Raw genomic sequence first — 9,593 nt, 5'->3', positions numbered from 1 at the left:
AAAGAACAAGAAAATTTAGGAATAATTGAAAAGATCCCAAACCTTAAGCATTACCTAACTGAACATCCTGAACATAGTTTTTTACCCCACATGGGGGTTTTTAAACTTGATCGAGAGACTACAAAATGCAGAGTAGTATTTCTATCAAACATATTTGAGGCTGACCCTGGAAAACCCATGACAGTAAGCCATAACCAGGCAATTCATCCAGGGCCGTCGTTAAACCAAAAGTTAAGTTCAGCCTTGCTTAACTTACGATTTGGTTCGAAAATATTGTTTTGATCTCAAAAAGGCTTTTAATCAGATAGCACTTAGACCTTCAGATCAGAATAAATTACTTTTTCTTTGGGTTAGAAGTGTGAAGAAGAAATATTTTTCCGTAGTTGGTTACAAGAATCTTAGATTGAGTTTTGGTTTAAGATGCAGCCCTACAATTTTGATGTTGAGTCTTTATAAGATACTGGTTTTGGATGTGGAGGGTGATAATCAAGAGGTAAAAAATATGAAGAAATTGCTTTATCAGTTGTTTTATATGGATAATGGAGCTTATACCTGCAAAAATTCGGATACCTTGGAATGGGCCTATACTCGGCTAACAAATATATTTTCTCCCTATAGAATAAAATTGCAACAAATTGTCACCAATGATGGGCCACTTCAAGAAGTCATTGACTCAGACTGGGATCAACATACATTAACGGAAGTTAAACTTTTAGGTTTGAAATGGAATAGGGAGTTGGATACCCTTTCAACTTTTCCCATTGTTTTGGAAGCTTCGGCCAGTACGAAGAGGTCCATCCTCAAGTCCATTGCTTCAAACTTTGATTTGTATAATATCAATGGTCCAGTATTTAATAGGGCAAGGCTATTTATGCATGGTTTACAGTGTGATAAGTCATTAGGATGGGATGATATTTTACCTGCTGAAAAGCTAAAAGAATGGAAATGCATTGCAAGGCAAGCTAATTCTACTCTTGAAATTGTTGTTCAAAGATTTGTTGGGGAAAGAGATGGACAATACAGACTTATTGCTTGTGTAGATGCTAGCAGTATGATATATGGAGCTGTTCTGTATATAGAGAACATTGATACTGGCCAAACAATTTTTTTGTTAGCCAAAAACAGGCTCATAAACAGACAGTCTAATACGAAGTCCATCCCTTCCCTGGAGTTACAAGCCATTTGTTTGGGTGTGGAGTTGTTAATTGATTTGTATAAAGATTTAGGAGGGCCTGATTACCTCGTTCCAATTGCAATAAAAAGTTTGGATTTGTACTCTGATAGTTTGGTAGCTCTTTCTTGGATCAATTCATATTCCTATAAACTGGATAAGATGCAGAAAAGGTCTGTATTTGTTCTTAACAGGCTACAGCAAATAGATAAGTTATGTGAAACGTTTCCTGTTAATTTTACTTTCATCACTGGAACGGCCAATCCTAGAGACTGCATAACAAGAACCTTGTCTTATAAACAGTTAATTAATACAAACTATTTTTCCGGACCTCAACCTGATATCCACCAATCTATAGTCAGTCAAGATATTTTGAGAGTTACAGTTCCTAACCCTAGGGCTACCCTTGACTTCAAAGAGGAGAATGTTTTAAGTAATGTTTGTGCACAAGACCTTAGGGAGGACGTTGCTGAGCATCTAGTTTCTCCAAACAGATACTCTAGTTTCTCTCTCATGGTTAAAGTGCATGCCAGGGTTGCTCAGTGTTTTGCCAAGTGGAAAGCTACAGTTACAGCTAGAAAACTGAAGGTTCCCGTTGAATCTAATGATACAGGATTTTATGTGAAAGCTCTGAAGATGATCATATTGAAAGAACAAAAAATTCAGTATCCTATTGTTTTGGAGTATTTTGCATACAATTCTAAACTTCTTAAGGATATACCTAATTTGGTAAGACAGTTGAATGTTTACCCAGATAAAGATGGAATTCTCAGAGTCAAAAGCAAGTTTGACAGGTGGAAAGGTAAACAGAGGTGTTGCTTCCCAATCTTGCTGTTTAACAAAAGTTCCTTGACAGAACTGATAATCAGGAGTCTTCATATAAAACTCAAGCATGCTGGTTATTATTCTGTTCTGAATGAGCTACGCAAGAAGTTCTGGATACCACAATGTTTTTCAGCTGTTAAAAGAGTGGTAAAAGATTGTGTCATCTGTAAAAGGTACAAGGAGCATACCATTCGGTTAAATCAGTCCCCTTACCGGGAGTTTAGGATGGATCCTTCCCAGATTCCCTTCAGTTATGTACATATTGATTATTTTGGACCATATTTTGTAAAGCAACAGGGTAGTAAGGTGAAGGTTTGGATTCTGTGTATGAGCTGTATGTATACAAGGGCCATTAATTTGAAATTATGCTTGGATTTGTCAGTCAAGGAATTTTTGAGATCATTCACTCTACATACCTTTGAACATGGTTTACCACAATTTGTAGTAAGCGATTTGGGGACACAACTTATTGCCGGGGCTAATGTTATTGCAGATTTTTTAAAAGATCCTGATACTCAGTCATACTTTGAAGAAAATGGAATTAAACCTATTAAATTTGAAAATTATTACAAGGGTTGTAGCCAAATGGGTTCTTTAGTGGAAATTTGCATAAAAATGGTAAAACATCTAATTAACAAATCCATTAAAACAAATGTGTTAGACATAAGGGATATGGCCTTTCTTATATCTCAGGCAACTGATCTTATAAATCGTCGTCCCATTGTCTTTAAGGATGGTTTAAGGGATGTGCCTGATGAATCTGTACCTAGCCCAATAACTCCAGAAATTCTAATACATGGCTACGAGTTAATCTCTGTTAACATTATACCTGAATTGCAGTGTGATCCTGAATTAGATGGGGAGTATGTCTTAAAAGAGTCACCCTCAAGAATAATTGAGGACACTTACAGCAAGCTGAGGAATGTAAGAGAGACCTTGATTAGAATTTATCATTCTGAATTTTTGACGACATTGATAAATCAAGCAGTTGATAAGACTGACAGATACAAGCCTGTTACCCATAAAATCATTGAAGCTGGAGACATTGTTTTGCTGAAGGATCCTCATACTAAGGCCTTAAATTATCCACTTGGGATTGTTAAGGGGGTGGTAAAGAATGGCCTTGGAGAGGTGACCAATGCTCAGATTTTGAAAAGGAAGTCTGGTGAAGTTGTGAAAAGACATGTTACCAGCCTTATACCCTTGCTCAGGGATAAAGGTTGTATTAGTGGCATTGCTCCCTCTGTGAGACCCAAGAAAACTATAGCAGTGGACTCTAATTATAGGTATCCAAAGAGAGCAGCTGCCGTTGCATCAGGATTAAGGACTAAGGAGATGCTCCTAGAATAAATCAAGAACTTCCTCAGATTTTCAAAGCCTAGAAAATCCGAGCTCCTTCCCTGGAGTGTTGGGAATTCTGTTTAATTAATGTTGTTCCTTTTGTTGTTGCTACAGTATTTGGTTAGCAAATCATATATTCCATTGTTTATTAATTTTCTTTCTGGGTAAACCTGTGTTACCCAGTGATAACTTATGCATTATTATTATTATTATTATTATAAATAATGGTAGTTTACGCTTGAAGGGAAACCCAGCATATTGTATATTTTCGTTTTGACGGTAAATCCTTTGAAGCATGAACTACTAAACAACCCTTTCGGAACTATCTGCTGGTGGTCTTGTTTTTTCCAGTAATACGAATTCTAAAGGAAACATCGCCAGCAGAGAGAACGGGAGTTGAAAGAAGGTTTTCGTACTGGACGGACGGCTGAATATTACAGGTGTTATTAAATCCAGAGTTGGTCGAAATCATATAATTGGGGAGTAACAGATACTTGCTTTTCTCCGCCATCCTGCACAAGACAAGACCAGCCATAAGCGTCGTAACATCAGGACACTATCTTCGCCAAATTTCCGAGGAATTGAATTGATAAGGTACGTCATTACGAAAGATATGCTGACTTCTAAAGTGATTCCCTGTCAATTTGTTTATCGTGGATAAATATTCCCTTGCTCGATTCCCAATTAATAAACCCTGTGGAGTTGGTATTTAAACTATTCATAATTTATCACTGCTGTAACTTTGCGTGTTACCATATGAAAGTTTTTGGATTAGAGGCAGTTTTTACTTAATTAGCCAATGTTATGTTTACTTTATGCCGAAGTTTTCGGATCATTGGGCCTTTCGTGGTTAGGTGGTTGCCACGTTAAATTGGAGGCAGAATATGTAGGCTATATATTTTTCATTGCTCAGAATTCATTTTAATTGTAAAGTTAATTCTGAGTGTAGGGACTTGAGTGAAATAGCAGAGCTTGCGCTTTTACCTCAAAAATCTTTTTTTCATTTTACTACAGTTATTGAATTAAGTGATTTAGCAGAACTTGCCTTTACCTTTTGAATATAGTATTTCGTTTATGTCCTCAGGGTTTCTTGAAAAACGAGGAGGGTAGGAGAAGGAAGACAGCATACCTGTAGTTACTTCTGACACAGGAAAATCCTTCTCTACGTCAACAAGCCCACCAGCAACCAGTTCTAAATTTAACTTCACATGGAAGTTCAACCTTTCACTAAAGTGAACATTTTTTAATGGACTTGTTTTATTCCTTCCATCTTACAATTTTCAAAATATATATATATATATATATATATATATATATATATATATATATATATATATATATATATATATATATATATATATATATATATATATATATATATGCATATATTTATATACTTATATATATATATATATATATATATATATATATATATATATACACATAAATATATATATATATATATATATATATATATATATATATATATATATATATATATATATATATATATATATATATATATATATATATATATATACACACACAAATATATATATACACACACACACACATATATATATATATATATATATATATATATATATATATATATATATATATATATATATATATATATATTACCTCCGCCAGGAGGTATTGTTTTCGGTTCGGTTTGTTTGTTTGTTTGTTTGTTTGTTTGTTTGTCTGTCTGTCTGTGGACAACGTAGAGGCCACATTTCTACACGGAATCACTTCAAACTTGGCCAAGTAGTTCCCCAATGTGTATGGAAGAACTGATTAAATTTTGGTCAAGGTCACCCCAAGGTCAAGGTCACAGGGGTCACTGGTGTCACTATGACATAAGTGGCCATATCAAGAGACAGAAATAAAGCACTGACTTTTGCATAAGCCAACAGGGAAGTCCTAGTCCAGGCGCAACCCATGGGTGATGTTAAAATTTATAAAGGTCAAAGGTCAAGGTCATATTGGTGCATTATATCAATGTCATATTAAGTATCAGTGGCAAATGAACAAAGATCACTTGAAGGTCAAAAGTCAAGCAGGTCACTTGAAGGTCAAGGTCACGTGAAGGTCAAGGTCACGTGAAGGTCAAGGTCACCTGAAGGTCAAGGTCACGTGAAGGTCAAGTTCACCTTGGCGGAGGTATGTCCTCTACGAGGACCATGTCCTTGTTATTATTATTATTATTATTATTATTATTATTAGCCCAGCTACAACCCTAGTTGGAAAAGCAAGATGCTATAAGCCCAAGGGCTCCAATAGGGATAAATAGCCCAGTGAGGACAGGAAATAAGGAGATGAATAAGTGATGAGAATAATTTAACAATATATCATTCTAAAAACAATAAAAGCGTCAAACTAGACATGTCCTATATAAACTATAAACAGCGTCAAAAACAGATATATCCCATATAAGCTATAAAAAGACTCATGACAGACTGGTCAACATAAAAACATTTGATCCAGCTTTGAACTTTTGATGTTTTTTTTATTCTACTACGCCATTAGGAAGATCATTACACGACTTGGTAACAACTGGAATAAAACTTCTAGAATACTCTGTAGTACTGAGCCTCATGATGGAGAAGGCCCGGCTATTAGAAATATCTGCCTGCCAAGTATTATTATCAGGAAAGAATTGTCCATATCAGGAAAGAATTGTCCAGGAAGATCTGAATGTGAAGGATGGTCAGAGTTATGAAAAATCTTATGCAACATGCTCAATGATCTAATTGAACGATGGTGCCAAAGATTAATATCTAAATCAGGTATAAGAAATTCAATAGACCGTAAGTTTCTGTCCAACAAATTATGAAGAGAATCAGCAGCTGAAAACCAGATAGGAGAACAATACTCAAAACAAGGTAGAATGAAAGAATTAAAACACTTATTCAGAATAGATTGATCACCGAAAATCTTAAAAGACTTTCTCAATAAGCCAAGTTTTTTGTGCTATTTAAGAAGACACAGACCTAATGTGTTTCTCAAAAGTAAATTTGCAGTCGAGAATCACATAAAAAAATGTAAAAGTCATACAAATTTAAAGAAACATTATTAATACTGAGATTTGCATGTTGAGGAGCCACCGTCCTTGACCTACTTACAATCATACTTTGAGTTTTATTTGGATTTAACTTCATACCCCATAATTTGCACCATGCACTAATTTTAGCCAAATCTCTATTGAGGGATTCACCAACCCCAGATCTACATTCAGGGGATGGAATTGATGCAAAGAGAGTAGCATCGTCTGCATATGCAACAAGCTTGCTATCTAGACCAAATCACATATCATGTGTATATAGTATGAAAAGTAATGGGCCAAGAACACTACCCTGTGTAACACCGGATATTACATTCCTATACTCATTATGGTGCCCATCAACAACAACTCTTTGAAATCTATTACCGACTCCCAACTGTTTCAGTTTGAAAACAAGGGCATCATGATTATCACGGTCAAAGGAAGCACTAAAATCAAGGCCAATCTTATGAACTTCCTGACCACAATCAAGGGATTTCTGTACAGCATTTGAGATTGTAAGAAGGGCATCACATGCTCCAAGGCCTTTACGAAAACCAAATTGCAAACTAGGAAGTAGATGACTACTTTCAGCAAACATATTAAGACGTTTTGCCAGAAGATGTTCAAAAACTTTAGATAATATCAGAGTAATGGAAATTGGGCGGTAATTTATATAGATGAGTAACATTACCAATTTTCCAACAAGTGCAAAAAGCTCCTCTTCTTGCTAAATTGCGCAAAATAACAGATAACTTTAGTGCTAATAAATCTGCTGTCTTTATAAAACACAAAGGAAAAATACCATTTGGGTCTACACCTCCATAAGCATCAAGGTCCATCAACAGACCCTTAATCTCACGAGATCGAAAAACTAAACTAGTTAGTTTAGTCTCAGGAAAACATGAATGAGGAAGTTCAAGTTATACATTACTCTGTTTACTGTCAAAATCATCAGCCAAAAGGGTTGCCTTTTCCTTTGGACAGTGAATGACTGAGCCCTCTGGTTTAAGTAAAGGAGGAACTGTTGCATCTATACCAAAGAGTGCAGATTTCAGGGTAGACCACCATTTATGTTCCTGAGTTGTACCAGAAAGTGTTTCTTCTATGGTTAAATTGTACTCCTTTTCAGTTGAGGCATAAACTCTATGAACAAAAGCTCGAAGCTGAGTATAGTTGTTCCAGATCCAGATTAAATCTGATCTGTTACCCTTCCTAAGAGGATAGGCCCCCTTCTTCTCTAAATAAGGACGTCTAAAATCATCATTGAACCACGGTTTGTCCTTCACTCGGTACCTTAGCACACAAGAAGGGATACGCCTGTCAATTATGTTGACTAGATTCTCATTCAAAGGAACAACAGGATCTACACTGCTATATAATTGTGACCAATTCAAGCACAAAAGATCATGCGAAATCCCATTCCAAGTCTGCTTGGGATTCCATATAAATTTTATAAGAGTATGATATATCAGGGTCAGGCTGCTCAGTCTTCACTAATAATGGAAACAAGGCATGATCAGATGTCCCGACGGGAGAACCAACCTTACTAGTTATAAAGCCAGGGAGTCAGTGTATACGAGGTTCAAGCAATTACCAGACCTGTAAGTAGCTTCATTTATGATTTGCTCACAGCCTGATTCAGAGGCAAAGTTTAAAGCTCTTAAGCCACGGTGATCAGTAGGAGAGATAGAACGTAACCATTCCCTATACTGAGCATTAAAATCATCAATAAAGACAAAAGAAGCCTTTTTATCATCTTGTATCTTAGCCATAATGGTTAGAAGAAAATCGAAGATAGAATCATCCATGTCTAGATTCCGGTAGATCGAACACAAATAAAAGTTGTTATGCCCACCACAAACTTTTATTACCTGAATCTCATGACATCCACATTGATAGCAGGACTTACGAGAAACAGGATACTCTGTCCTAATATACACCACGATTCCCCTGGCCCTAGCGATGGCATCACGTTTCAACATTTTTGGCTTCTTAAAACCAGTTATAAGGAACTCAGATGAGTGCCTCATATTAGAAACCAAATTTTCTGAGCACAAAAGAATTTCTTACTGTCTAGACGCAATTATAAAGTCTTGGATATTTGCATGAAGACCACGAGTATTGCAATACAGAAGAGGACATTTACAAAATCTAGGACGTACTGTCCCGGATTTCACGCATTTCTCCAGACAGCATAAGAATTAATAGCAATAAAAAAGAGACAGCATACTTAAAAACTAGATTAACAAGAATTATAACAAAAAACATTTGTACAGAATTATAAATAAAGTGATTGATGATACCCATAGACTATAGTAAAAAGTCGGAAAACCTGGTCAACATGGAGGAGCAGATACACCATGCAAGGCTAAATACCATCCAGGATAGCCACTTCAACTGAAGGGAGGACAGTAAGGATGGTTTTGAGAAGAAAAAGAATCAGAAAAAGGAAAAGACAACCTCCTGATAAACCACCAGGCATCCATGGTCATTTTATTAAGCCTGCCAACACACAATTAAAAAAAAAAAAAAAGAAACTATCAATATTTTAAACAAATTATTTTCTGAGCCTAATACCACTTTCAATGATTTTAATCGCACGTCTTTTAAAAAACTTTTGGAGCTAGCGGTGCTGGACACCTCTTTCATTTTCAATGATAATTTGTACAAACAACTTGATGGGATGGCTATGGGTTCCCCCTTGGGATCCACCTTTGCTAATATTTTCATGTGCTCCCTGGAGGAGACCATGCTGGAAAATTGCCCTTTAAGTTATCATCCCTTGTTTTATGTTAGGTATGTTGATGGTACCTTTGCTCTATTCAGAGATGAGTTCGGCACTGAATCATTCCTTGACTTTGCCAACTCACAACATGAAAACATAACATTCACCGTAGAAAAGGAGGAAGATAACAAACTCCCTTTTTTAGATGTGTTGGTGTCTAGAAATAGAGAAGGTTTTAGTACCACGATATTTAGAAAAAAAAGGCGTTCACTGGGTTAGGTTCAAACTTTTATAGCTCTTGTTTTTATAATTTCAAAACTAATTCTATTTTTACTCTACTCCACAGAGCATTCCTTTTGACCTCTAGTTGGGAATCTTTCCATATTGAAATTATTTATCTATGTGAATATTTTAAGATAAACTGTTTCCCCACCAAAATATTTTTTAAACTTCTTAATAGATTATTGAATGATAAAGTTGGC

General features: G+C 35.7%; 1 protein-coding gene across 1 annotated transcript; it reads left to right on the top strand.

The window, feature by feature from the left end:
- The first annotated feature begins 1,288 nt into the window (after nt 1–1,288).
- On the top strand, nt 1,289–4,514 carry LOC137655144 (uncharacterized). Its single transcript, XM_068389024.1, has 2 exons — nt 1,289–3,931; nt 4,422–4,514. The coding sequence occupies exon 1, from the start codon at nt 1,334–1,336 to the stop codon at nt 3,344–3,346; it is 2,013 nt and encodes a 670-aa protein (XP_068245125.1). The 5' UTR covers nt 1,289–1,333; the 3' UTR covers nt 3,347–3,931; nt 4,422–4,514.
- Nucleotides 4,515–9,593: the final 5,079 nt, after the last annotated feature.

Source organism: Palaemon carinicauda, chromosome 16 (assembly GCF_036898095.1).
Source record: "Palaemon carinicauda isolate YSFRI2023 chromosome 16, ASM3689809v2, whole genome shotgun sequence".
NCBI lineage: Eukaryota > Metazoa > Arthropoda > Malacostraca > Decapoda > Palaemonidae > Palaemon > Palaemon carinicauda.
Note: the sequence above shows the minus strand (reverse complement) of the source record. Positions and strands in the feature narration are given on the sequence as shown.

Bases quoted from the DNA above. Each gene is read 5' to 3' on its own strand.
- LOC137655144 (XM_068389024.1), top strand. From the start codon at position 1,334: ATGCAGAAAAGGTCTGTATTTGTTCTTAACAGGCTACAGCAAATAGAT.